The 27,850-nt window shown below is 50.9% G+C and overlaps 2 protein-coding genes and 2 long non-coding RNA genes across 6 annotated transcripts; 1 reads left to right on the top strand and 3 right to left on the bottom strand.

Moving 5' to 3' along the window:
* The first annotated feature begins 205 nt into the window (after nt 1-205).
* LOC125915832 (zinc finger protein 416-like) lies at nt 206-11,428 on the top strand. Of its 2 annotated transcripts, XM_049621864.1 has the most exons (4): nt 206-1,799; nt 5,550-5,588; nt 7,440-7,566; nt 8,356-11,428. In XM_049621864.1, exons 1-4 carry the CDS (start codon nt 1,455-1,457, stop codon nt 9,666-9,668), a joined length of 1,824 nt encoding a protein of 607 aa, XP_049477821.1. In that variant the 5' UTR covers nt 206-1,454; the 3' UTR covers nt 9,669-11,428. The 2 variants fall into 2 exon arrangements, with proteins under 2 accessions (XP_049477821.1, XP_049477822.1); XM_049621865.1 differs by lacking the exons at nt 206-1,799; nt 5,550-5,588 and adding an exon at nt 7,008-7,124.
* On the bottom strand, nt 6,672-8,365 carry LOC125915891 (uncharacterized). Of its 2 annotated transcripts, none has more exons than XR_007455785.1 (4): nt 8,272-8,365; nt 7,387-7,517; nt 6,919-7,011; nt 6,672-6,753 (listed from the first exon to the last, which is right to left on the bottom strand). It is a non-coding gene; the product is annotated as an uncharacterized LOC125915891 (long non-coding RNA). The 2 variants fall into 2 exon arrangements; XR_007455786.1 differs by having other exon boundaries at nt 6,919-7,003.
* Nucleotides 11,429-12,036: 608 nt separating the features above from the next.
* LOC125915890 (uncharacterized) lies at nt 12,037-16,013 on the bottom strand. Its single transcript, XR_007455784.1, has 3 exons — nt 13,305-16,013; nt 12,870-12,977; nt 12,037-12,781 (listed from the first exon to the last, which is right to left on the bottom strand). It is a non-coding gene; the product is annotated as an uncharacterized LOC125915890 (long non-coding RNA).
* Nucleotides 16,014-20,989: 4,976 nt separating this feature from the next.
* Nucleotides 20,990-27,467, bottom strand: ZNF772 (zinc finger protein 772). The gene is made up of 5 exons (XM_049621889.1): nt 27,245-27,467; nt 26,359-26,397; nt 24,895-25,021; nt 24,430-24,537; nt 20,990-23,841 (listed from the first exon to the last, which is right to left on the bottom strand). Exons 1-5 carry the CDS (start codon nt 27,320-27,322, stop codon nt 22,697-22,699), a joined length of 1,497 nt encoding a protein of 498 aa, XP_049477846.1. The 5' UTR covers nt 27,323-27,467; the 3' UTR covers nt 20,990-22,696.
* Nucleotides 27,468-27,850: the final 383 nt, after the last annotated feature.

The raw sequence follows: 27,850 nt of genomic DNA, 5'->3' as shown, positions 1-27,850 counted from the left end.
ATGGTCTCTGACTGTCTCATGAGACTTGTAATGGAGTTTTCTAGCCATTAAGTTACCCAACACAGGAACTCCCTGGTCACCCCACTGGCTTTTGTGATAATAAAAGTCTTACTCTTTTTTTTTTTTTTTTTTTAATGTTTATTTACTCTTGAGAGAGAGAAAGAGCATGAGGGAGGGAGGGGCACAGAGAGAGGGAGACACAGCATCCAAAGCAGGCTCCAGGCTCTGAGCTACACCACAAGATCATGACTTGAGCCAAAGTCAGACACTTAACCAACTGAGCCAACCAGGTGCCCCTAAAAGTATTCTTTAAACTATATTTACTGTATTCGCTGTGGGTGAGAAGAGAATTGGACTCGGATGGAATGAAAGAATGAACGGGTTTTGGGGGTCCTCTCTTTTGTGTGTTTCAGAGGAAATAGGAGGATAAAGAACAATTCTCAGTCCAGATTTGGCTCAATTTGCATTGCTACATGATGCATCCCTGGAAAGTTTATAGGACTTCTGTACTCGGGGTGCAAAGAATATCTGTAGTTATCCAGTCTGCTAGTCTACTCGAGGGTGGGGTAGGGCAGTCTCCCTGGCAATCCTTGCATTCAGCAGCAGCATGAGTTGGGTCATTTGTACTCAGAGGCTGTCCCATATTCCAGGCATTGCTGAGGAATATAGCTCCTCAGTCTCCCCTGACTTACAGGCACTTACGGGGTATTTGTTATGATGTACAGATACCTCAAGTGCAAAGCTATGTCTTCACAGCTTCATTGAAGCTGGTATTTCTCAGTGATTTTTAAATACGATAAAAAGAAGTCCCGATTTAGTCATAACCTCCGATTTCCTTTGTAAGCCTGTGCTCACCTTAATTCCCTCACTTCTCAGACTTCAGTGAGATCTAACCTCGTGCAGATGGCCAAGAGCTATTTTGGCCACGGGTGAATAGCTACATCATCATTGATTTCAGTAGTTTCATTTCTTCTGGGATAATCTCAAGTGCCCATGCATTGTCACTGCAGTCGCACGTGGAATTATATTTACTTCCCAGCAAGGAAAAAAAATCACAAAATCCAATCCTGCCGCTTCTCTGTCTCCGTGTTCAGAAGCCTGCTGTCCCAATGTGGTAAGTCGCTCCCACTTTTGAGATCGGGTGTTAAATTCTAAAAAAGAATGGAATGCATAGAGTTAAGAGTTGGACATCACTAGCCCTTTTTTCTAACAGTGAAACTCCTACAATTGATTCTAAAGTTTCAGTCTAACATGAAAAGCAGTAAGATGGTATTTTAGATCCCAGCTCTGGGTGGACGTACTTTATGTCTGAGTGACAATTGGGTTTGCACTTTGGGAAACATCTGAAATAATTTCTGTGATCAGCAGACATTCCACGAAAATCTGGGTGTGACCCCCTCCAAGAAGCCGGAGCCCCCCTCAGAACGTTCAGACACCCCTTCCCAGCACCCCTCATGGTGCGGGACAGCTGCCGGAGGTCAGGATGGAGACCCGCGCGGAGGCTGGCGTCTCCATCAGGACTACGTTACCCAGAAGGCAGTGCGCCACACTGGGCCAGTGAGGGCTCAAGGAGCGAGGCACTTCCGCCCAGCGGACGGCATGTAGGCGGGCCTTCCGGCGTTGGCCTCCAGCGACATCTTGTAAATTTGGTTCTGTCCAAAGCTCGGAAGCTGAGGTTGCTGGGACTGCCCAAGGTAACGGAGCGGGGACGCGCAGGGCCGGCTGCTCGGAGACTCAGCGTGGCTGTCGTGCGGGCTGAGCACTGCGGTGCCACGGTCGCCGTGGCGGTTCCCATCCAGGTAAATGCTGCGTTTCTCTGGGCCCTCACCCCCTCAGCTCTTATTCATTGAAATTTCATATTTTTGTTCTTACGAGGGTCCTGTTTACCTTGGTCTTCCGAATTCTGGAATGTCGCCTGCCCGAGGAGAGTGGCACAGAATGCGTGTGCAGCTGAATAGCCGGCTGTAAGATTAGTGCTAACCTGCACACGGCCAGGAGCTTATTTGCTTGTACTCATTGCTGTTAACCTCTTACCTTTGGGTTTCTCCCCGAGTAGCACGAGCGTCGCGGTGCAGCTGCGCTCGCCAAAGCCTGATCCGTTCCAGGGAGAGGGAAGCTGGCAAGGGCTGTTCTAAACATTAGCCCGCTGGGGCAAATGGAGTGGCTGCTCGTGAGCCGGGCTGGGGCTGAGGGTGGTAGCTCTGGTCGCGGCCACCGTCTTCCTGCGAGTTGGAGGACAAGGTGAGCGAGGGTGTGAGCGCGCCCCCTGCCGGCCGACCGCTCCGTTCTCGCGTTCCCACTGGCCGGGGAAGAGCTGGGGTCTAGACAGCACCCCAGCACCCAGCTCCGCGGTTCTTCCGCGGCCACCATGGCCTTCTCCAAGGTTAAGCTGTTGTCCAATGTCTCAAGCAAGCACCCTTTATTGTCCGAGAGCTTCAGCACCTCTGTGGGAAGTCCTCAGCATCGTAGTTTAGATGAAAGATTGATGGGTTACTGCAGTCACAGCACTGTACAGCTGTTCGTTTTTCTGCGTAGTATTCTGGGATATGAGTATATAAACAAAATGTTTTTATATGTTTCTGCCCGTGGTTTTCTGCATTTATAAACACTGGTACTGTAGCCACATGTTTTGGGCTATACAAGCATACAGCTGTCTAGCATTCTGTATTAAAGATAGCCCATTTTCCACAAGTAGTCGTAGGTTTAAATTTATGATTCCAGGGGCACCTGGGTGGCTCAGTTGGTTGTGCATCTGACTTCGGCGCAGGTCATGATCTCCCGGTTTCTGAGTTTGAGCCCCACATCGGGCTCTGTGCTGATAGCTGGGAGCCTGCTTCAGATTCTGTGTCTCCCTCTCTCTAAAATGAATGTAAAAAAATTTTTTCATTTATGATGCCAGATTGGTTTTCAAAATGTTACCAATCTACATACATACAATAGTTTACAATATTTAGCTAATTTCTATAGTGTTACTAGCAGTGGGCAACATCAGGCTTGTGATGTCAGCCTTACTGAGTTGGTTTTTTGGTTTTTTTTTTAACATTATTTTTGAGACAGAGACAGAGCACGATGGGGGAGGGGCAGAGAGAGAGGGGGACACAGAATCTGAGGCAGGCTCTGAGCTGTCAGCCACAGTCTGACCAGGTACCCCACACCTTACTGAGTTTTGCTTTATTTTTGTTCGTTACTGTTAACTTTACATTTGCATTTTTAAAAAGCGCTTACTGGAATTCTCATTTACATACACAAGATTCTTTAATTCACTAAGTATTAAAATTTTAAATAATTTAACGATTAGGGAGGGTTCACGAATTTGTGTAATTTTTGCTCAACTGTGTAACTGGTCATTTCAGTTTTTATGACAGAATGTAACAGGAGCCCCCAGGAGCCCTTTGTTTCAATGTAGTGGGATTCTTTATTGTGATACTTTGGTTTGAGAAATCTGTTCTTCTGTTAACTTGTAAGAGACATAATTTTTTGTCTTCCAAGTTAAGCCTATCCAGCTGAAATTACGTCATTTTTTAAAAAGATTATTAGGCTCCATACCCAACTTGGGGCTTGAACTCAAAGAGTCACGCTTTACCAACTGAGCCAGCCAGGTGTCCCTGTGTGCATCGTTTAAAGTAGAGGTGTAAATTTTTATGTTGCCACACAACCATTTATACGCTGCTACTATTTTAATGCTCTGTAGCACCACTAAAGCATCCAGATCCATGCACACATGCATGACCCACTTCATGATCTCTTTAGTTTTTCCAACCTAAATCCTATGACAATCATTTTCTTACTAGAACAGCTTTATAATGTGCTAATCTCTTTTGGAACAATTACTCTTGTATGTTAAAGTGATGTTTAACGTTTATTCTTGTTTACAACAATCTTGTCACTTAAAAAAAAATTTTTTTGAGAGAGTGAGAGCTCAGGAGGGCAGAGAGGGACACAAAGGATCCGAAGGAGGCTGTCGGCACAGAGCCTGACAGTAGGGCTCTAGCTCACGAACTGCGAGATCATGATCTGAGCCAAAGTTGGATGCTTAACCAGCTGAGTCACCCAGGCGCCCCAGCCTTGTCACTTTTTAGAAATAGCTTCTCACGTTCTAAAATACTTGGGATTTTTATGTTTGCAGCTATGACTTGGTCTGCTCTCAGGAAACTCAAGGATTTTAGCAAAACTGTGTAGTCCTCTTGTGTTTGCAGTAACACCAAGCATGTGTTTATAACATGCGTAATATCAAGGTTTTGGCTTTGCTCTGAATCTTTTAGTACTATTGGGTTTGCAGTTGTAATGAAATCTAGGGGTGTTGTCTTTTCTCCACATTTTCTTTCTTTTTCTTAGATGCACGTTGTCCAGATTTATTCTTCCCTCATCATTGATCTCACCCTTTATGGGGCATCTGGGTGGCTCCGTCAGTTATGCGTCCGACTTGGGCTCAGATCATGATCTCGCGGTTCATGAGTTCAACCCCCGTGTCAGGCTCTGTGCTGACAACTCAGAACCTGGAGCCTGCATCGGATTCTGTGTCTCTTTCCCTGTCTGTTCCTCCCCTACCCATGCTCTGTCTCCTTCAAAAATAAACATTAGGGGAAAAAAATTTAGTGTTACTCTTTAAGTATATAGTCATTTCTTTTGTTTGTAGTTTTTGAGATTCTGTCTCATGATGTAGTTTTCTTAAATTGTGATTTACATTTGTTAAAATTGATATAAAATTATTGTACTTAAACCAACATGTTCACTTTCTGATCTTATTTTATGCCCCATTACTAATTTTACATTAACATTACATAAAACTTTTAGAGGATACATGCCCACAAGGTTTGTGGTTTTTTGATTGGCTATCCTCCTGCATCGTCCTCTGCTAGTATCGCAAGAGAAAATGATAGGATGTTTCAAGTAAGATACTCTGCTAAAGTAGGCAGGAAGTAGTCATTGTAAGGATAAAAAGTAATGTTTCAGCGTCAGCAGCTCTATGGAATGGGGATGGAACAGAAACTAGGCCTTCGCTCCTTTCCTTTCTCTTAAGTTGAAACGGTCAGAAATGCAGCTACCCCAACCTGCTGGAGGCCGAACACCCTTACTGGGCTCCCAGCACCAATTCCTTTATCAGAGCTTCATTTATGGAAAAACTGGAAAAGGAAGTGTAAAGAGTCACATCCGTGACCAGCTATTAGGGCTAAACTAAACTACAAGATACAGTGAGAGAAGAGTGTATTTTGGGCACAGGAAGAAGCAGAATACGAAGGAATCAAAATGGAAGGGTCGGAAACACACCGAGACACGGACATAATTTATCCCTTATTCTTCCTGCTCGCTGGCCTGAGGGCAGCTACTCCAACACAACACGACCCCATCAGCCTTTTCACTCCTTTCTTCCCTCTCCTGGAAAGTCAAGATGCACGTGCTTTGGGCACAACTGAACACTCTCTGCCTTCTTTTATAAAGGCTGGATTTTCCCCCTTTGGCTTTCCTCTGTACCGAAAAATACTGTGTTTCACTTTTCTGTCTCTACCCGCGATGGGACTTAAACTAACGTGGCCCTGCTCTTCCTGCAGGTTCTGCTTTCAGCAGAAGCACTTATGGACCCTGCACTGGTGAGTGTCAGGTGTCCTGGAACTCCTGCTGCCACCCTTCCTGCCCTTGGTGTCTAGAGCCTCTAGCTAAGCCCTCAGTCCAGGTCAGAGGTTACATGCAGAGGGATCCCCACTTGTGGCAAGTCATGGGGTGAGTGTGAAGGGGTGTCTTAGGTTTAGGAATCGGTGTGTACAGAGCCATGGCTTTGGAGGAGAGACAGAGATGAGAGTGGGTGGGGAATGTTCTAGGTCCGCTAGGACTGTTATGTCTGGTGAGAACAGAGGACAAGGAGGCTGGAGTCAGGCCTGGGGTGTAGCCTGAGCTGGGGTTCTGTCCTGAGAGTGATGGCCACACAGTTCTGGAGTAGAGGAGAAAACGAGCTGGCTCAGGTCTTCAGAAGCTGCCCCTGGCTAGAGTGCACTCCACAGTGGGGGAGAGGGAGACAAGGAGATCATGAACAAAGCTCGTGTAGTACAGTGTTCTAGATCGGTCAGTACTGATTGTAGCTGGGCCAAATAGCTGGTAGATGCAGAGGTAGGAGAAGGATTTGGCTTTACGTAGGGCTGACCAGGGGCACCTGGGTGGCTCGAGTTGGTTAAGCATCCGACTTTGGCTGTGTCGTGATCTCACAGGTTGTGGGTTTAAGCCTTGTGTCACGCCCTGTGCTAACAGCTCAGAGCCTGGAGTCTGCTTTGGGTTCTGTGTCTCCCTCTCTCTCTGCCCCTCCCGCACTTGCATGCACTGTCTCTGTCTCTCTCTCTCTCTCTCAAAAATAAACATTAAAAAAAGTTAGGGCTGATCAGATTCTCTTTTTAAAAATATATTTATTTATTTTAAGAGAGAGAGAACACAAGCTGGCCCTTCACCCCCACTGGGGGGTCCAATGCGAGGCTTGAACCCACAAACTGCAACGCAAGATCATGACCTGAGCAGATTTTCTGATGTGGAGGGGTCACAGATGACTCCATGGTTTTTTGTAGGAGTAACTTTTGTAAGAATATGAGGAATTCTCTTTTGGCCATGTTGATTCTCAAATGTTTCAGAGACTTCCACGTATAGGTGACCACTGGAGAGCTGGTCCCCCACTTCTCAGGACATCCACACCAAGGCTGAACTCTGGATCTGATATGGTGGGGGCACGTTCCGGTCATAGTGGCGTTGCCCTTGGGGGACAAGGGAGGAGAGCTGTGGACAGTGCGTAGACAAGACAGCATAACAGTTGTTACCAGGAATGTAGAAGGAGGTATGGGGAGGGGAAAGTCCAACAGGTAGCCGGATTTTCATGGGAGTGGATATGAGATCAGAGCAATAATGGGGGTGAGTTGGTAGAGTAGACTGGTACTTGTTCACCTGTGTATGCACCCCTCCCACCAGGCTCTTGTGGTGGCTCTTGACTCAGAAGGTCATCAGATGAACTTACAGGACCTCCCAGGACCTAAATGACTGGCGAAGAGACACAACATACCTATAGAAGCAGAATGTTACCAAGGGTATTTAGATCTGCATGTGATCTAAACCAGCACCAAGGTCAAGTGGGGAAGGCCCTTCCCTTGGAGGTTAGGATCTATGATCACACTTGCCCAGCACTTCTTCAGCATCACACACAGACACAAGTCAATGGTGGGGACCAGCTGTGTGAGTAGGAGCTTGAGAGAGAATGCTAGGCCCCAGCTGCTTACATCTGGGAGGCAGGATGCTGGGGACTCAGATGTCTTGCAGGAAAGGGACGGGAGTCCTGTATCTCAGTGTGGGGGAGGGGGAGCGGGGGTCAGGAGCAGGGAGTGAGTGAATCTGGAGGTTGGGTTTCAGAGCAGTTACCAGGTCCTGCCGGGAGAGGCTGCTTATGGACGCAACCGTCCCCATCATCACAGGGCTCCATGACCTTTGAGGACGTGGCCGTCTACTTTTCCCAGGAGGAGTGGAGGCTTCTTGACGAGGCTCAGCGACACCTGTACCGGGACGTGATGCTGGAGGTCTTTGCACTTGTTGTGTCATTGGGTAAGGCCCTCCCCCCAACCCCACATCCTGGGCTGGCTCCTGGCTTTCCTCTTCATTCTGGGCACAGAGGCTGGGGCATGGAGATACCTCACAAGCAGCCCCAACACCAGCTGTTCAGAGGGGCCTTCGGTCAAGGTTTCTGGGACATTTTTGTTTCCTGAGGTGGTTTGGGGGCTGGTTGCCTTGGGCCTGCACTGACCACTTAGCTGTCCCGAGTTTGCCTTAAGGACTTGCATCTTCTAGGTCCCCTGTTATCCAGCTGGAGCTGGGAGGACACGGGGTACATGACCAAGTGGGTACGCCTCCAAGTGGGGGACACTTGCACGTGGAAGTTGGCGACAGGGAGAGGATGTGAAATGGCTGGGGATCCTGACAGGAACATGTCCCGGGCTCACAACACTGCTCTGATGCCAAGGTCAGAGGCTCTCGTGTCTTCCCTGCCCTTCCTTGACGCTCTGCCCCCTTCCCTCACCTGTCTTCTACCCTTCATTGGGATCGCCCCCAGATCACTGCTCCTTCTGCTGTGCTCGCCACCCCCGGCCTACGCTTGACCCACCCCGCGGTCTGTCTGTGCCCGGATCCTTAAAATAATACTTGAACACCAGTCACCGAGGCCCTGGTGAAAACACACTCCCCCCAGAAGTGAGTTGTGGACCCAGCCTCTCCTCCCTGCACCACACACCGTCCTCGTCCCCGTGTCTTCACCTGCTGAGTCCCCTCTGCCGTGTGAAGCACAGAACTGCCTCCTCCTGCTGCCGGAGCTGCTCAGCATTTCTTCTCTGCTTTCAGGCTGCTGGCACGGAGCAGGGGCTGAGGAGTCACCTTCTGAGCAGAGCATCCCCGTAGGAGTGTCACAGGTCAGCATCGCCAAGGCAGATCTGTCCCCCCACGAGGTGCGCAGCCCGGACTCCGAAGGGGATTTGCATCCAGCCGAGAGCCCGGGAGCGAGCCCTGGACAGAAAGCGTGTGGGACGGGGGGGAAGCCTGAGGAGCACCAGAAGTGGCACAGTAGAGAAAGACGCACGCGAAGGAACACGAAGAGCCATGCCAACCACCCCCCACCGCAGAAGCCCGTCCCTGCTGGCCCAGGCCTTCTCCCCCGGCTCGCTCACGGTCGGGGGACACCCACTGAGGACACCGGCTGTGCAGAGCCCTTTCACCACGGACAGAGGCGCTACAAGTGCGGTGACTGCGGGAAAGCCTTCTGCCGGAAATACAGACTCACCCAGCATCGGAGAGTCCACACGGGAGAAAGGCCGTATGAGTGCAGCGAGTGTGGGAAAACCTTCAGCTACAAACACATACTCGTCCAGCACCGGAGAGTCCACACTGGAGAGAGGCCTTACGAGTGCGGCACGTGTGGGAAAGCCTTCGGTAACAAACCCACACTCGTTCGGCACCAGCGAATTCACACTGGAGAGAGGCCTTATGAATGCGGCGAGTGCGGGAAATTCTTTAGCCAAAGCTCCAGCCTTAGTGAACATCAGAGGATTCACACTGGGGCACGGCCTTATAAATGTGCTGAGTGTGGAAAGTTCTTCACCTCCAACTCCAACCTGATTAAACACCGGAGAGTCCACACCGGAACAAGGCCTTATGAGTGCAGCCAATGTGGGAAATTCTTTAACCAGAGCCCCAGCCTCATTAAACACCAGAGAATTCACACTGGCGAAAAGCCTTATGAATGTAGCGAATGTGGGAAACTCTTCAGCCAAAGCTCCACCCTCATTAAGCACCAGAGAGTTCACACCGGGGCAAGGCCTTACAAGTGCAACGAATGCGGGAAACTTTTTAGCCAGAGCTTTGGCCTCACTCAACACCACAGAGTCCACACAGGAGAAAAGCCCTACGAGTGCCGTGCCTGTGGGGCATCCTTTAGGCACAGCACACAACTTACTCAGCACCAGAAAGTTCACACCACAGAGAGCCCTCCCCAGTGCAGGAGCCGTGGAGAAGTCTTCCGCCACCGGTCGGCTCTCATCGACCACCGGAAACTCCACAGCCCCGCTCAACCTCATGAGTGCACTGAATGTGGGAAAGCCTTCAGCCGCAGGTCTAACCTCCTGCGACACCAGAAAGTTCACAGGGGAGGAGGGCCTTAGAATGAGCGGGGGCTGCACCATGTCGAGAGCCCATCCTCACCACAGTCTGAGCCCATGGGGCATAGGGCTAGGCTGTACTTTCTAACCTGTCCAGAACCCTCGTGTTGGCCAGTGCAGGTTTCTCCCACGTGTGTCCCAAACACTGTATGCCTCAGTGCGGATGGTTTCATGGCCCAGGGTAGCTATCACTCTAGAGTTTTGGGCACAAGGCCTCCTACGATAGAATGAAGGGCAGTCCCAATTTTTTGGGACTAATCTTGTGTCCCAGATGTACTGGTTTGTGGTTGAGTCTGGAGGTTTCCCTGAGAGGAACCGTGTGGGTTTTTGTTTTTTTAATGTTTATTTTTGAGAGAGACAGGGCATGAGTGGGGGAGGGGTAGAGAGAGGGAGACACAGGATCTGAGCTGTCAGCACAGAGCCCCATGTGGGCCTCAAACCCATGGAATCATGACCTGAAGTCAGACGCTTACCCACCTGAGCCCCCTGGCGCCCCAAGGATCAGCTTCTCTTTCTCACATAGGATGTCACAGTGTCCCAGCGCTGTTGAGAAGTAGCGCTCTAGGTCCCAATACAGAGCCCTGTGCCATCACATCTGCTGGGCTGGTATCATGGATTCCAGGCACCAGCTAGGAGCCATCTGTGCGGTACAGACACACTTAGCGAAATGGGGGGGGGGGACTTGCAAAGTGGAGGGGCTGCGATGCCTACACCAATGCCCTGGGGGCTACAGCCAATTCAGGTAAGGGCCTTGTGGACGACATTCTGAGGCCCTATAGAGCTGACAGCACTCCTGTGGCCGGGGTTCTATTGCACTACAGTTAAAGAAGGGGTTGGGGGGGGGGGGGGGGGGGTTGAAAACCAAACTCCTGGGAATGCAGACATGAAGGCAGCAGGCATGTGGTCTTCCTGACCCACGGAGCATGGCTTGTAAACTCCGGTGCGGTTGCTGGCCGGTGGGACGCAGAACTGTGTCCTGGGGGGGAGATTTCAATTTTCCAAGGTTTTCCCGATGTTCAGATTTTTCCGCAAAAGCATTTCCACTCAGCATGCGATAGACTTCAAGTGTACTTGAAAACCGAAAACTGCTGCTGGTACACTTTACTGCACGTGCACTCGTGAAACCATCATCCTCCACCACAGGTCCTTTGTCTTGTAACCTCTGCCTGGATTCCCAGGCAGACCGTCACTTTTTCGTACCTTCGCTAGTTTGTGTTCTCTAGAATTTTACATGTTGGAATCTTACTGTGGCTCCTTTTTACGGGTACATAGTAGTATATAATTACTTCGACAATCACCATTGAATAGTTGGAATTTTTTTTTTTTTTTTAAACAAGTGGAAGACACCATTATTCACTCATCCACTCATCTAAAAAAAAGGACAAAATAGGGTTTGGGGGTTGTTGCCAGCCTGGCCGTCACAAGGCACAGTTGTGCCAAATGTACATCTCCATCCTCCTAGCAGTGCGAGGCCTGAGCCCCAGCGAACTGAAACAGGCCAAGCTCTCCCAAGGGGGAAATGGTTGCTCTGAGTTCTGCCGGCGTCCTCACCAGTCATATTTGTTCCGTCTTTTCCACGAGTGGTTTTCAAAGGTGTGTGAGTGCAATCTCCCCCTGCTCGAATCATGCATTTCCCCTGAGAACTGTGTGCCACCCGAATGTATTTGCCAAGTCTACTTGTTGTGGGTGCTGATGAAAAGTAAAGCATTGGGACCTCGCTAGTGCAATAAAAACGTTCAGTGAAAACGTTTAAAATGTTCTTACACGTGTTTCCTCCCTCGTCTGTGCTGTTGACCGTGTGTTGGCCACGTACACCCTGCACCTGAGAGTATGGTTCTCTGTTGAAAGGAGCATTAGTCCAGCCATCGTAACCTTTCCCCGTCGCTAGCTGCAAACGTGAAAGTTGCCAACCAGATGTGCTGCCTTTGAGAAGAGAGGCGGTAAAGGTCTGTTTTCCCAGCAATACTTACTGTACAGGAATAGGAAAGGACAGGTTTTAAATATTACTACTACCCTGCAGTAAAGGAGTAAATCAGTTTAAACTTCAAAATCAGTTTAGTTCTCCCCCTTCCACAGCGCTGCCTGATAAACAATGCCTTTGTCTACTTGGGGCCTGGGGCCCCCTATCAGACTGTGCTAAATAATGTGACTTCCAGGTGGTGGGGGAACAGCTGGAGACTAATGTCGGCCCCACAAGGGCTCCTTGCCCCAGGATACCGATAGACAACAACAAAAACCCAGAGAATTAAGCACTTTGCCACATGTACTTCCTACTCTAAGCAAGATTTTGTACTTAAAACTCAATTATATAAGTTTATTTAAATAGATAATTACATACAATGATGTAACCCTAATCAACGTTCCACGTCCTTGTTTTCTTCTGGGGTCTTTTCTATCCACCCCACCTCCACCCACAGCCAACTTACATAGATGGATCCTGAGGGACATCCTATCAATGTCACTGAATTCTTAAAATTGGAATAATATTTTTCAAAATGCATTTCATGGGGCCCACGTAGGTGGTTCAGGCTCTTGATTTCAGCTCAGGTCACACGGTCTCAGGGTTTGTGAGTTCAAGCCCCCACAGTCAGCCCTGGGCTGACAGCACAGAGCCTTGGGATTTTTTTCTCTCTGCCCCCTCCCCCCAACTCATGCTCTCCCTCAAAATAAATAAGCAAACCTAAAGAAAACAAAAACATGCATTTCATTATTCCATCACCAAAACAAGTATAAATTGTATTACTTCTCTACCTAGAAGCTGCTGAAAACAGTTACTGCAGACTTGTGGTGGTATAAGACCACCATTAAACTGGTCTTAATGATTCCAAAGGTCACAACAGTCTGTTCACATAAGGGTAAATCTACACATCCCTCCCTCCCTATGGGGGCACAGGCCCGGACACAGGTTTTGGGGTTGAATGCTCATCCTCTACCTTTCCCCCCAAGACCTGCCTCCTTTCCTGCTCCTTGACCGAAGATCACTTCTGTACTTACCTTCAAAAGGCAGCAACAAGGCCTCTGTAGAGGATCTTTGTCTCCGGTCATCAAATAGAACTTCCTTATATGGCAGTAATCTCCCCCTCCTCCTTCCTACAACTTCTAGAAGGACACCTCTCCTTCACCGGCATAAAGAGAGAAAAAGCTCATCAAATCCAAAAAAAAAATTCCACATTTGCCAAATCGTGTGTCAAAGGGAACACTTACGTCGGGTCAAGGAATGAGCACACACCTTCCAGGGGCCGTTAGAACAGCTGCCACCACCTCCCAGTGTTTTTAGGCCTAACAAGGTCTTTAAAACATTCACATTCCAATCTATGTATATAACAAATTAAATATATATGTACAATATAACAAATAAAATATATATAATATAAAAAATAAAGCATTATATATATAATATATACAAAGCTTGGTTATTCTAATTTGAAGTTACTGCCAAATTATCTACGATGTCCCCCATTCTAAAACTCGCTCATTGCAACTCTGCCGATATGTTAGGGGTGCTAACCCTTGTGGGTTCTGCCACCTCAGAAACTCCCCCACACACCGAGGTAGAGGAAACCACTTTATTCTAGAACTACAGCAGACAAAAGAGACGGCCTATTGTCTCTATGATAGACAATATGATAGGCTACGCACGCGTTCTGAAGATCAGCAGCAAAACCTGGGTCTTCGCAGCGAGACCTCTTTCTCCTTGCTCCTCGATCCGCCCTTGCTTCACAGCGTTTACCCTCTGATCGCACCTGGTAATCTGGGTCCCCTCTGGGGTTGGCCCTTCACCACTTCTATCCGAAGGAATGGAACCCTTCCTCGGTCTGCAACTGGGCAAGTTACAGCTTACAGCCAGACGCCAAATTAAACCGCTCAGAGACGAGGGGTTCGCTGCCTTCTCCGAGGCTTAGTTTTCATGGAAATGGCACCAGGCTTTGAACAGATTTCTTGGCGTTGTTTTTCATTCCTTTAAGCGGCCGCTCGGCTTGCCACTCCCACCGCCTTCTTGCCTCCCGACTCCCAGAGCAAAAACACGGCCAAAATCTTTGGTTTCCCAGCAGATGGGTTCCTCGAGTGGGCGCGGGAAGCTGGGCGCGCGGGAGGAGGCACCATGTCTGCGCTTGCCCGGAGGACCACCACCCTGTGGCACGACCATCCGCCAACAGGAGTGCGGGGTGCACAAAGCGGCAGAACAGCGGGTCCCAGGGAGCCCCTGGCGAGCACCCTCTGAGGCACCTGCTTCCACGGCCGAAAGTTCGTCGGAGGTGTCAAGGAGGATTGGGGCGCGCCTGGGTCGCTCAGTCGCTTAAGCGTCCAAACTTCAGCTCCGGTTATGATCTGAGGATTTGTGAGCTGCCGAGAGGCACCCACAGGGGGCTCGGGGTGCTGGAGACGGGCTCCTAAGTCTCGGAAAAGAGCCCCGCACGCGTGCCCGCGCCCATCGCCGGACCGCTGTCGGACCCGCCCCTGCCTCGGAGGCTATCGCACGGCTCACGACGCGGGAAGCGGTGCTCGGCCCCACGGAGAGACCAGGGGGCTCCACGCCGAGGGGAGGCGCTGGGACGCCTCGCAAGGGCTACTCCGCTCGAGAAATGAGCGGCGGCAGGGCCGTCGGGGGAGAGCCTTGATCGCAGAAGTTCGTTCCCCCAAATCCTGGCCCGCCGGGGTTGCAGAGATGCCCGGACATGCGGGCAGGGGCTTGGAGATGAAGGGAAGCACAAGGCTCCTTGAGCAGCCACTGGTCGGCCTGGGAGTCTGCGCTGCTCCGGGACGCACCAATGCGATGCATCACAGGTTCGAACCCCCACCGTCGCTGTCGGGCGCGCCTCCCTCCCCCACTCGACTCCCCAACTCCACCCCGGCTCCTCGGGCGCACTGGGGTGGACGGACGCTCAGGGGCCAAGGCGAACCCGCACTTGGGGGCTGACCTCGAGTGATCCGGGGGCGCACAGCGCGGAGGGACGGCCTCTCCACTGTGGGGAGAACCGCTTACGAAGCCGCGGAGAAGGAAAGAGTGTCCGCGGGGCCAGCGGCCCCGGCCCAAACGGAGCCGTGGAGCAGGGCGAGGCCAGGCGGGTTCCGCATCCCTGCCTGCACACCGCGCACCCCCCTGCAGGGAAGGAGCTAGTGGAGGGGGAGGAGCAGCTCCCCGCACCGGAACATCCGTCTTGCGTCTGGTTGGAGCCGAGCCCAGCGCGGGAGAGCGGGCTCACCACGGAGTTCGAATCGAGGAGCTCCAAGGGGAGCCTGCACGGACAACACCTCCGGGCCTGCTTTGGGCCTCCGGCCTCGGCCGCTGCCTGGTCCCTGCGGCGGGGGTCACACGGGCCAGAGGACGCCCTTAAGCGCCTGAGGATTGAAGCAGCCTCGAGGTCGGGGCTCGCGCATGCGCGGTTACTGCCGCAGAGACCCAGGGTTCCAAGCGAAGGAAATTGCGTTACCGTCCACAAAGCAACCTTCTGAGCTATTCCGCACTCCCACTTCAAAGCACGGGCTTTGGAAACCATACCAGCCCTTTCCTGGCAGCAAAAGTAAATAAAATTAAAATAATTAAAATAAAAAAAAAAATACTAGCCTTCGAGTGAAAAAATTACGGGTCCGGGTAAGGACTCTACGGATCACGGGGGCCTCCTGGGTTCAACTACTGGCCCCCCAACACGATCCCATCGCTGCAACCCCGGAGCTCCTGGGGCCACCTGGCCAACTCAACGGTCGGTCGTGTCTGTGAGGCGCTCGGAACGCGCGGGGGCCGCCGCGGGCCGGCTACGTCCTCCCGTCTGTCCCCACGCGCAGCTGCCCGTCCGGGACAGAAGCCCGGGGCTTGAAAGAAACTTCCGGGAGGCATCTCCGACCGCCGGGCCCCGTGGGGAACCGCGGCCAGACCCTGAGCACCTTATCCCCGCCACTCTGCACGTTCCGTGACGCTCCTCGCCTCCGGAGCAGGATTCCGAAAAATCGAGCGCAAGAAACCACGCAAGCACAAGTGCAGCCGGGGTCCGCCCTCCCCGGCCCCCGGGGCGCGGCCGGTGCATCCACGTCTATCGTTTGGGACTTGGGAGAACTTCGGCGGAGGCGCCTCCGACCACCGGACCCCACGAGGAGCCGCGGCCGGGCCCCGGGCACCTTACCCCGGCCTCCCCGCACGTCCCGGGCCGGCCTCTAGGAGCGGGGCACCCTCTCCCTTTCCCCCGCGGCGCCACACTGGGTTCCCGCAGGCAGAGACGCACCAGCGGGTGCCGGTCGACGTTCCCCTTTCCCCGGGAGGGCCTACGAGCCACCCCCTACTAGAACGGCGCATTCAATCTCCAGCGAACTGATGCGCGGCGACGCGCCGGCGACCCCGGGATGATCCCGCCAGCGCCCCCGGCCTCCTGGAACCCTTCCTCGGGTACCGCCGCCAAATCCCACCCCTTGTCGATTTCGCCGGAGCTCCGGAGGGAGGAACGTCTAAGAGGAGCCACCAGATGGCGCCCGACAACCGGCGCGAACGTCCCCAGACGCATCTGGATCGCGGCCGTCGAGGGCGCGCTGCCTGCCGCCTCGAAGTCCAGGCTTCGCCCTCCCCACCTCGGACTCGTAGACTGTACGATGTGAGATTTTGCCTCCTGCCAAGTAGGGGGCATTCCCGCCTACCTCCTTCCCGGCCACCACGTCTTGGCCTAGTCCCAGCTCCTCTCTTTCTGCTTCCTTATCCTGCATGTGACCGGCTTCGTGCGCCCTGGATGGCGTGGATGTGCGCCTCCTTTCCAGGGGGTCTGCGAGTAGTAAGAGGTTAAGGCATTAGCCTTTCTTGTCACTCCGTTACCTCCGTAAATTAAAATCCCGCGGGCACATTTTTACACACTGGTAAAGCTGGCAAGAAGCTTACTTAGCTTTTCAGAAGACTTACCATTAGAAGTTTGCCAAGGGAAATGCTGTTGCATCCACACGACTCTTGACACAGAATGCTACGGGCACCAGTGACAGTCACAACAAAGTTTATTGCAATGAGAGGCAAGGCCGACCGATCGGGACCAACACTCTTGATAAGAGTGCGGCCCCGAACAGCCGGGGTACAGAATAGCCGGGGGCTATAAAATATATACAGAATAGCCGGGGAATATAACCGATCACATCGTTTTATCATCACCTGGGAACAGAACAGAGAAACAGTTCCCAGATGAGTTAGAAACAGTTGCCAGATGAGGTGATTATTTTAGACTTTCTGCCGCTTAGTTGCAACCAGTGGATCTCCTTGACCTTGCCTCTGATGCTCTTTTCTTTGAGCTTTTGTTTCCTTCGTTGGTGAAGACTGATTTACAAGAGTATGAAGCGTAATTTACAAGAGTAAAGCAAGGCTGTTATCTCTTGACCTTCAGTGTCAGAACAAAGCTGTTATTTTTCAAGCTACCTGTTAGCCCTACCCTACAATTTAACCCTTACAATGCTCTAAGGGAAGACTAGGGAAGTCTCTTCCCTTTTTTTATACCAAGGAGAATTGGTTTCTTTTTTTTCCTAAATTTTAATATTTATTTATTTACTTTTGAGAGAGGGAGGGAGAGATGCACAAGCAGGGGAGGCACAGAGAGAGGGGGAGACAGCATCGGAAGCAGGCTCCAGACTCTGAGCTGTCAGCACAGAACCTGATGAGGGGCTCGAACCCGTGCACTATGATATGACCTGAGCAGAAGTCCCACACTCAACCTACTGAGCCACCCAGGCGCCCAGGGTTTCTCCTTAATTTGCTTTTACTCCTACACACCTTCCTCTGTATTTCTTGTAAAGTAGGTATTTGTGAGACGGGTATTTCAGGTCTACGCCAGGTGGACAGTTGTGCAATGTGACACTCCTGGAGATACATGGAGTGTGACACGTGTGAGATTAGGACACCCCTCAGCAGAACCCGGAAGCCCCTACATACATCCCAGGGACCCTGCATGACCAGCGAGGCGTGCTGGTGCCCTTCAACAAGCCACACACACGCATTATACTGTGCCCTGGCAGAAAACAGGTGCAATAGACAAGGGACACACAGCCAGCTTGTGCAGCTTGCACCAGGGGCTTGTGCCCCAGAGGGCGGTGCCAACGCGCCCTCGCAGATATGAGGAGACATGAATGCACAAATACTCTGGGGAGACTTGTGAGACAGCCACGGCACAGGGACACCCAAAAGCCTGGTATGCAGATACACACGCACAATCACACAATCCCCATGGGCTGAGGGTGACAAGGTGATTTCCACCTGGCTTGGAGAGAGTCCCCCGTCCCCCCCCTCCCCATCCTGGCCCCATCTCCGCAGGTTTGATGATGCTTTGCTGCTGGTCAGAACGGGGAGCTGGATGAACACCTTGGCACAACGTGGAGACTCACCCAGGTTTGAATCCTGAATGTAAACACAGGATACATGACGGGAGCAAATCAACCCAAGCGCAGGTGGCAGAAAACCTAACTTGGAAATGCTGCCAAGAAGGCCCAGGAGTCAGTGCGAAGCTGGCAGGGGGCAGGGGTAGAGCGAGGGGCGGGGGGTGGTTACAGACTCTGCTGGAGGGGTCGGCGTGCCTGAGTTGGCTTCAGGGATAGTGGACCTAGAGTGGTTTGGGGAGGGGGCCATTTTGGTGGATGCTCAGCTATTGTTTGGGTGATTTGCATTTCCCCCCGAGTCTTGGGGAGAACCCTGTAGTTCCAGCCGTGCCAGGCAAGTCCGGATTCTTTCCTCCTCCTGGTGTTTCTCAGGTGCTTTACTCCTGAGTACACGGGGCTTCTAAGTCAACCTCAGTTTTCCAGCTGCCAAATCACAGCTACAACCACCACAATGAAACACATAGCTGAGCAAGGTTCCCGATAAACTCAAAACACAAACATGGAGAAGAAATCTCATTGCTTAATTTCATAAATTTTTTGTGAAGTGTTGTAAAGCTCCTGGAACTCTCACAGGCAAACCACTATGCGTGGCCACAGCTAAGCGTGGGCTTCCCAGGTACCACCATACACTTATTCTCAAGATGCTATCATTGGGGTGCTTTGAAAGTCCTCCTGGGGAGCCTGGGGGGGGGGGCTCAGTTAAGCATCCGACTCTTGATTTCAGCTCAACTCATGATCTGGTGGTTTGTGGGTTCAGGCCCGAGTCTAGCTCTGTGCTGACAGCTCAGAGCCTGGAGCCTGCTTTAGATTCTGTCTCCCTCTCTCTCTGCCCCTCCCCCATTCATGCTCTCCCTCAAAAATAAAGTAAAACATTAGAAAATATTTTTTTTAAAGGCAAAATCTTAAAAAAAAAAAAAAAAAAGACCCCCGTCCTTTCTCCCCATTAAGCACTGTGTTCTGGAGAGCGGGAGGATGTGGACAGAGCTCTGGGTCCTACATTGCCTGGGGAAGGGCTCATCGTTAAGTGTGGTAAATATACATGAAGACACAGGGGCACGATGAAACAATTCTGCTGCTCTGAACATATCCAGAGTTCATGAGAGAGAGAAGGGTCAGATCTTGGGGTCATGGTACAGGTAAGCAAAGGTAGTGTTCCCTGGTGTCTGAGAGCTTTGATCCTGGAGGGAGAGAGGGGAATTTGGACACTTTTAAGCACTGCTGATAATCGGGGGTGGGTGGGTGCCATGAACTCTTAGTTGTGCTTCAAAAAAAAAATAATAAATAAAGATTGCTACAAATTCAAGTACCCCAGGTGCGTTCAGCCCTCAGTCAGCCTTTCCAATGTCTTCCTAATTCTCAGTGATGGGGGTCTGAGAAACCACAGGGGCTCTTCCCAACTGTCCCTCTCAATCAGCTTGGAGAAACCCCTCTCCAGGTTGGAAATGAAGCTCTGCCAATGACATGAGCTAGATTTGCAGTGTTTGGACCCACTGTTACAAAGCAGTCGGAATACTAGAGCGGCTCAAGCAGTAGGCGTCTCTAGTAAACTCCCAATTGGTCCCTGGGTCTGAACCTATTCCCTTTTGTCTAGGCCCTTTGAGATACTCACTCTTTTTCTCCTTACTCTGCCCCTATTCATTTATTGGGTTGAGATTTCTTAGAGAAGAATCATGCCACACTTTCTCCCAAAAAGGGGTGAATCATTCTAGAATTTTACAGCAATAATCACAAGAGCCAACCAGGGGAATTAAGAGACCATGTGACATCTTTTATTCATTGTCTCTGACAGCACTATAGCAGACTCTGGAGAGCTAATCGTTTCGTTCCTATTGTATCAGCTACCATCCTCTTTATGGGCAAGATCCTCAACTGATACTGGCAAAATCCACTAAGCTTGGGCCCATGCAACTTCCTGATCTCAGCAGGCGGAAGATCTCTTCCTCCCCTGGCAACAACCCAGCCAATGAGAGATGGCAACAGCTCAGCCAGTGAGAAGCCACTATACTTACAACTTGCAGTTTACTCCAATGGTCTTTCAGTGTATGAAAGCTCTTCCCAACTTCCCCTTTCCTCAATAAAAAAAAGCATTTCTCATCTCTGTTCTCTAGACTTGCCCCTGGTTTTGCTGAAACTTGCTCGTCCTGGATTGCAATTCTGAGCTCTTCCTAAATAAACCCATTTTCTGCTGGTAAAATAACTAGAAGTTTTATTTTTAAGGTTAACATAGGAGTAAGACAGGTGGCATCACTTAAGATTCTATAGGTACTAAAATAATGAGAATAGTTTGAAAGGTTTGACTACTTGAATAAACTGAATTCCTTGAATGACACAAATCACTAATCCTCACTCTAGGGGCAAAAAGGTAACTTCTATAGATCTATATCCACTATGAAAATTAAATTTGTAGTTGTAAATCTTCCCATAAACTCCAGGCCCAGTTAATTCTCTGGTGAATTCTACAAAAGAAAGAAACAATACCAATTCTTCAAAAACTGTTCCAGAAAATTAAAAATCAGGGAATACTTAACCAACTTAATGTGTAAAGGCAGCATTATGGTGATACCAACTAAACCCAGGCATTAGGGAAAACTAGAGACTAACATCCCTCATGAGCATAGATGCAAAAATCCTTAGGAAGAGAAACACAACAAATAAATGCAACAATACATAAAAAGAATACATTGTGACCAAATGGAGCTCACTGTAGAAATGTAAAGTGGGTTCAGCTTTTGAAAATTAGTCAATTAGTTGGGGCACCTGGGTGGCGCAGTCGGTTAAGCGTCCGACTTCAGCCAGGTCACGATCTCGCGGTCCGTGAGTTCGAGCCCCGCGTCAGGCTCTGGGCTGATGGCTCGGAGCCTGGAGCCTGTTTCCGATTCTGTGTCTCCCTCTCTCTCTGCCCCTCCCCCGTTCATGCTCTGTCTCTCTCTGTCCCAAAAAATAAAATTAAAAAAAAAAAAAAAAGAAAATTAGTCAATTAGTCAATTAATGTAATTAATCATTAAAAGACTAAAAATGTAAAGAAAAAAAAACCACTATGATTGTGGTAACCAACATACAAGAGACTCTGAAATCCCTACCTCCTTGTATTCTGTCAAGGGGCCCCCTTCTACTTATACCAGGATTAGTCTGTGTTACCTATAGAATAAGTCACTTCCTGAAAAAGAAAAAAATTACTTCTAGAAAAAGACTAATGAACGACAAAAATAATTATGCAGAGTTAAATAAAGCCATATGCACAAGAGCACATATTAAAGTGTTACCTGTAGACGTATATGTTTCCATATAAAATCCTAGGAAATAAAATCTGCATTGACAGAAAGCAAGATGGGTGGTTGCCTAGGAATGGGTAAGGAGGAGAGGGATTGGAGGGCAAATCAGAAAACTTTGCTTTCACAGATGCAAACATGTTATCAAAACTAACCGAATTGTATACTATAAAGAAGTACAGTTTATTGCAGAAAATGTAGGTCGCTGACAGTGACAGTAGCCGTAAGAGACACAAATATGGGAATCCTGAGAATTTCCATAAGCCCTCATACCGAAGCCACAGTGATGGAAACATGTGGATATACCTTTACAAGAGTCCCATTCCCTACAGTTTGCTCCCAATTCCCTATTAATCAGTGTCCCCGTACCAATCAGGATTCCTACCTAGTCTTTTTAGGGGACAGGGACATCTTCCTACTAATAGTAGATTTCAGGGCCATTCGCAGGTCTCAAGGGACCAAGTTCTCCTCAAGAAAATACGGGAACATAAAACATCCCTCTGGAACAAGGGAATCAATTCAAACTGCTCCCAGAACACCAGAGACTGTCACAACAACTGCCCACTACTCGGGGTGACCTTGATTACACAAATAATCTTGGAATACAGGCCAAAATATTAGACCCACCAAGTTCAGTATTCTTTCACAGACAGCCTTGAGCAGTGATGCAAGTTAGACTAAAACTAAAACGAGAGCTGTTCTTTGCCATTCTGCTACCACCACTGAGACGCATTTGGAGTTCTCAAAAAACCTGTTCCTCCCTTCATGCCGGCAGAGCCCAATCCTGTTCTCAGTACAACCCACAGAGTGATCAGAGTCCCTAAGACTAAAGGTAGTTGGAAAACTAAGGTATTGCTTGCAAAAACAGAACAGTGTGAGGCAGGCAATTCCCAAAGTAGGTGACTTGGAGACTGGATAAATCCATCGTTAAGTGCAAAATGGGACTAACAAAGTCCATGAAAAATGGAAACCCTCTCTGCAAACAGCCAGCAGAACAAAGCTTGCAAGCTTATGACCAAAACTGAGTCACGTCCTTGCTTAAACCAGCTGATGGAGGCAAAGGCAGGAAGGAGTGAGGATTTTTAATGGGCTCTACTACTGAGGATTCCCTCTAGGAAAGGGAGGAGCAGCAGACATCTGCCTATCAGAGCACGTCGGGGTGACTTGTGCAATGTGGGACTCTGCCCTTCCATACACGGCTGGTTTTTCTTCAGAGACACTGGTGGCCACAGAATTCTGGCAAAGGTCCTGGGCATGTTATAAAGTACAACACTGTACCAGAAAGCTTCTGACTCAACCTCCCCAGGGTGGATGTTTAAACGTATGAGGTTCAACTTCCAGCTGATGGCTACTCACGGAAGGCTAATCTCAGAGCTTCTCTTTAGTGTCAGTTGCTATGTTGCACAAGGAAACGGTATACTCCCTACTATACTAAGGCCTTTCTCCAGTGTGAACTTTCCAATGTCGGATGAGGGAAGCTCTTTGCCTGAAGGCCTTCCCGCACTCACTGCACTTATATGGCCTTTCTCCAGTGTGAATTCTATGATGCTGAACAAGTACATGTTTGTGGCTAAAGGCTTTTCCACAGTCGCTGCACACATAGGGCTTTTCACCATTGTGAACTCTCTGGTGCGCAATAAGGTCAGAGCTCTGGCTAAAGAACTTCCCGCAGGCAATGCACTCATAGGGCCTTGCCCCAGTATGGACGCTCCAGTGTTTAATGAGTCTGTATTTGTGACCAAAGTATTTCCCACATTCGCTGCACTCGTAAGGCCTTTCTCCAGTGTGTATGCTCTCATGCTGAACAAGTGTGGATTTGTGGCTGTAGGCTTTCCCACACTCGCTGCACTTGTAAGGCCTTGCTCCAGTGTGGACTCTCTGGTGTACGATAAGGTTGGAGCTGTGATTGAAAACTTTCCCACATATGCCACACTCATATGGCATTTCTCCAGTGTGGATTCTCTGGTGCTGAGCAAGTATGGGTTTGCGGCTGAAGGTTTTCCCACATTCGCTGCACTCATAAGGCCTTTCTCCAGTGTGGACTCTCTGATGCTGGACAAGTGAGTCTTTGCGGCTGAAGACCTTCCCACATTCGCTGCACTCGTAATGCCTTTGTCCACTGTGAAAGGCCTCCGCACATTTGGCGTTACCGTTTGGCTTCCAATTGCTATGAGGGGCACGGTGCTGGAAAATGCTTGAGCTAGTTGGGAAGTCCTTATAACCCTTCCCGGTCATAAAAGGCATCTCCAATGGTTCGACAGGGCAGCTGTCCACAAGCAAGGTGCCGCCCTCGTTCCCTCTGAAGGGTTCCCCTCCACTGTGCTGCTTCTGGTGCTGAAGGTTTGCACTGAACCAGAACTGTTTCCCACATGCCCCACATGTGTATGATTTCTGCCCAGGGTGTGTTCCCTGGGGCTCAGCCAAGTGCAAAATGTCTTTCAAGAGTGGGCCACAAGTCTCACAGGGGTGGGCCTTCTGGGTAGAAGGGCCTGCCTTGGGAGTCCTGACCTGTGACACACCCACAGAAATGTTCTGCTCAACAGCTGTCTCCTCGTCCTCCGTTCCATGCCGAGAACCTGAAAGCAGACAAATGCTGGTGAAGTGCAAACGGACACTGATGGGAAGGGCAGCCTCATTACAAATGTGTGTCTAACAGAAATAAGATCAAGGTCATAGGACTGCTGTCAGAACAAGAGGCCCAAGCTCCAGACGAATAAAGAGCTGCTAACCAGTAGTTAGCATCTAAAGATCATAGGATGGAAGAGGCCTTGGCTGGGACAGAACACAAATGCAGGGTACAAGCCAGGAAGAGCATTTCAGGGTTTCAGTGAGGCTTTGGCTGCTGGGGACAGTGAGAGCTGTGTAGAAGGTGTGTCTACCGAATAGCTACCACTGAACACCTGATATTTAAGGACTATTTGGCGTATGTGCACATCTCATAACCACTAAGTATAGGCCAACGTTGAGGAGCAGTGCAGAGGAACAGGTGAGATATGGAGACACAGGTGGCGAACAGACAGAGGTCAAAGTTCAGAGCATAAGACAAGTGTGTACGTGGGAAACCAAAGACAAAAACAAACGTGGGAAGAGAGGGTAGGGAATCACCAGAACCCAGCCCTGACACCACATCCTTCCCCGCTCCCACTCCCCAGGGCCACACCCACCCTGAGCCTCTCTGGTCCTGGCTGGAGTAACGTCTGCCCAGTCAGATACCCAGGGCCTGCCGCCCAGCTCCAGTGAGGCAACCCCGAGGGACACGGAAGATTCATATCCTAAGAAGAAGATGAGACAGGTAAATGGCCAGCACTGGTCTGGGTAACCCACCACTCAGAGAAGAAAACTAAATATTATAAAAATAACCTCAAAGTAGGGTCTTACTAAGAATAGCTCAATGGGCTCGGCTAGTGGTGACCACACTGGTCCCTGCAGTTCCTGGCCCAGGCAGGCTACTGGAAACATCAGCTAGAGGAAGCAGGTAGAAACTGGAACACAGGGGTGCTTGGATCTGGAGAGGGGTACTCAGTCAGAGAGAGGACAATCTCTGATACGGGAAGAGCTAGACGCCCTTGGGGAACAGGGGAGCGGCAGAGCCCAGTCCAGAACACTGGGGTGGGTGTGGGGGGCCTTACCCAGCGAGGCCGTAAGTGCCAAGTTCTCCAGCATCACATCGCGGTACAGGAGCCTCTGAGCCTCATCAAGGAGCCCCCACTCCTCCCGGGAGAAGTACACGGCCACGTCCTCAAAGTTCACCTGCCCCTGCCACAATGGCGAGAGCCAAGTCCATGAGCAGCCTCTCTCCCGAGGACACGCATCTAGACCCCCACAGATCTCCCCCAAGTTCCTTCCTACCTAATTCCTCAACTCAGAGGAAGTAACGGGGACTGGGTGCCAAAGGTGCCTGCTCTCTCCTAAAGTCCCGTTGAGTCCCCAGGGCAGCAACAGGCAGGTGGTCAGAGAGGCACCATTGAAGCTCTGGGCCTGGTCTGTGGAGCTGCAGTCCCCTCCCCCACCTCCCGCCAGCTAGTTCTCCTGCGGCTGCTACCATCATGCTACCGGACAACCAAAGCTGGACTCACCTTTGTCCTCTAAGTCCCCAGTACCAGGGCCCAGGAGCCAGCGGTTCACACTCCTTTCTACACGCACACTATTCATAGGGTCTCTCACAGCTGTGGCCCCCCACCCAGACACTGGCCTCCACCATTACTTTCCTGGCTCGCTAACCACACTGTTGTGCAAATTCCTCCTCTCAAGCCCACCTACACACCCGCTTCTATTCCCTAGATGTCTCCATCCTAACGCCCTCCACCGAAGTCCAGTCCCGTCTTCAGCAGCTCACCTGACACCTCCACTCAGTGTTCTCTGGCACACGTTAAGCCTCGTCACCAGGCCACAAATAAAATCCTGAAATCCGATCTGAGTTACGTCTATCACTGACATGCCCATCTTGGCTGATGGAACATCTACCCTTCCAGGTGATAAGACCTAAAGCCTCAGGGTTCTCTCTCTCACTTCAAAAACTCTGATCCAATACTTCTCCCATCTACACAGCTCCCCCGTGGCCCATCCATTACTACCACTCACCTAGAATGCTGCAGCGCCCTCCTCCCTGGTCTCCTCGTGGCTACCACAGCTCCCTGTACCCTCACCACACACAGTCTGTTCTCCACCTGGCATCCAGAGGGGGCCTGCTAAAACCTGGATCAGATCACCTCCCTCCTCTGCTCCTACCCCACGGCTACACAACCCTCAGAACGGAGGCCCAGCCTGTCAGCGGGCCATCTCAGACCGGACTCCTGCCCACCTGCTCCTGATTCCTACCGCACGTGGTGGAGACCTGCAGTTTCTTGAAACCTGTCATCTCAGTCTCTCCTCCCTGTTGGTTTCCGGTACCTGGAACAATGTTCTAACAGTCACCCAATATAGGAACCCTCCCATATAACCCCTGGCCTGGACCTATAACTCGGGGCTGAGGATTTCTCCAGGGTCCTCAGACTCATGCGCTGGGGCAGTGTAAGCAAAGTGTCGTAGGACACCACAATCCTGGAGACCATGTGGATGGGGTGGGATCGAGAGCACAGACACCCTTCCCTCACCTGCACAGGGTCCATAATTACTTCTGAGTTCGTGGGAACCTGTGGGAAGAGGAGGCTGTGAGAGACAAGAAACCACGAAGGAGCCCCAAAAGCTCACGGCTCCCCCCTACTCCTGCCCCAACACAAAGACCTGGGGCTGACTGTCCCCCCTCTGTGCCTCAGTCTTTTTTTTTTTTAATTTTTTTTTCAACGTTTTTTATTTATTTTTGGGACAGAGAGAGACAGAGCATGAATGGGGGAGGGGCAGAGAGAGAGGGAGACACAGAATCGGAAACAGGCTCCAGGCTCCGAGCCATCAGCCCAGAGCCTGACGCGGGGCTCGAACTCACAGACCGCGAGATCGTGACCTGGCTGAAGTCGGACGCTTAACCGACTGCGCCACCCAGGCGCCCCATGTGCCTCAGTCTTTAGGGCCACCTAACAGCTGTGTAAACCCGGACTAGGTCTGTCTGTGCCTCACTGTCCTCATCATCTCCTGACCTCCACCCCAAGTTTGTTCCATAATCAATCTATGAAATACTTTGAAAACCTTCAGATCGCGTCCCTCCCGTTAGAACCTTCCATGGCTCCCGGGGCGCTCAGAATGAAGGCACAGCCCCTCTGAATGTCGCTGCAAGTGTAACTCCTCACACTCCCTGACCCTTTCACAAACCAACGGCCCCAGGTATCCCGCAGCCTCCGGCTGTCGCTCCTCCGAGCCTTCGCACATGCTGGGCCCTCCCTGCATCGTCCTTCCACACCCCACACACCGGCTGTCAGAAACGGGACCCAACCGCCCCTGCTGTCTGGACACAGGGGCCTAACCTGCAGGGACCTGAAGCAGCCCTCATTCGAGCTCGGGTTCAGAAAGGGAAGTCGGGGGAGGGCCCGAGAGCACAGCACCCACCTGCGCCTCGTCCGTCAGTGGGGCCGCCTCCACCCGAACCTGCGGACCCGAGAAGGCGCAGGGAGAGGAGAGGGTCATTAACGATCGGCGGGTGCGAGGACGCGACCCTCAGGCCCGCCTCAGCTCAGGGGAGACAACGCCTCCTCCAGTGTTTTCCCTCTCGTGTCACCTCTCTGCGAGATGGACCAACCTGGTGGGTTAATCCAAAAGCAAACAAAATGTCCGCTCTGGAAGGGAACGGAAGTCCCACCCTGACGTCTCACGCACCAACGGAAACGCCACTTTCCCAGGCATTCATTGGCCCGGCACCACGGAGGCTCCTGGGTAGCGTAGTTTCAGTTTCGGCAGCAGCTACACTGGAAAGGAGCATCCGCGCCACCTCCAAAGCAGAGGCCTCCATAGAGCTGGTGGCGCCTAGAAATTGCGTCATCTTGAGGTCGCTTTCCCTTAAAGGAGCCGTTACCATATTTCCCATCAGTGTAGTCTGCCACACATGTTTGGAGATATTCTCTTTAGGCATAGAATGCTCACCCAAAACTCAGATGGACACCTTGTATGCTAATGTCACTCATATTTTTAGAGCTGGAAGCTAACACTTGTAGCCTG

Source organism: Panthera uncia, assembly GCF_023721935.1.
Source record: "Panthera uncia isolate 11264 chromosome E2 unlocalized genomic scaffold, Puncia_PCG_1.0 HiC_scaffold_19, whole genome shotgun sequence".
Classification (NCBI taxonomy): domain Eukaryota; kingdom Metazoa; phylum Chordata; class Mammalia; order Carnivora; family Felidae; genus Panthera; species Panthera uncia.
The sequence above is the reverse complement of the archived record's forward strand: the minus strand, read 5'-3'. Positions and strand labels throughout refer to the sequence as shown.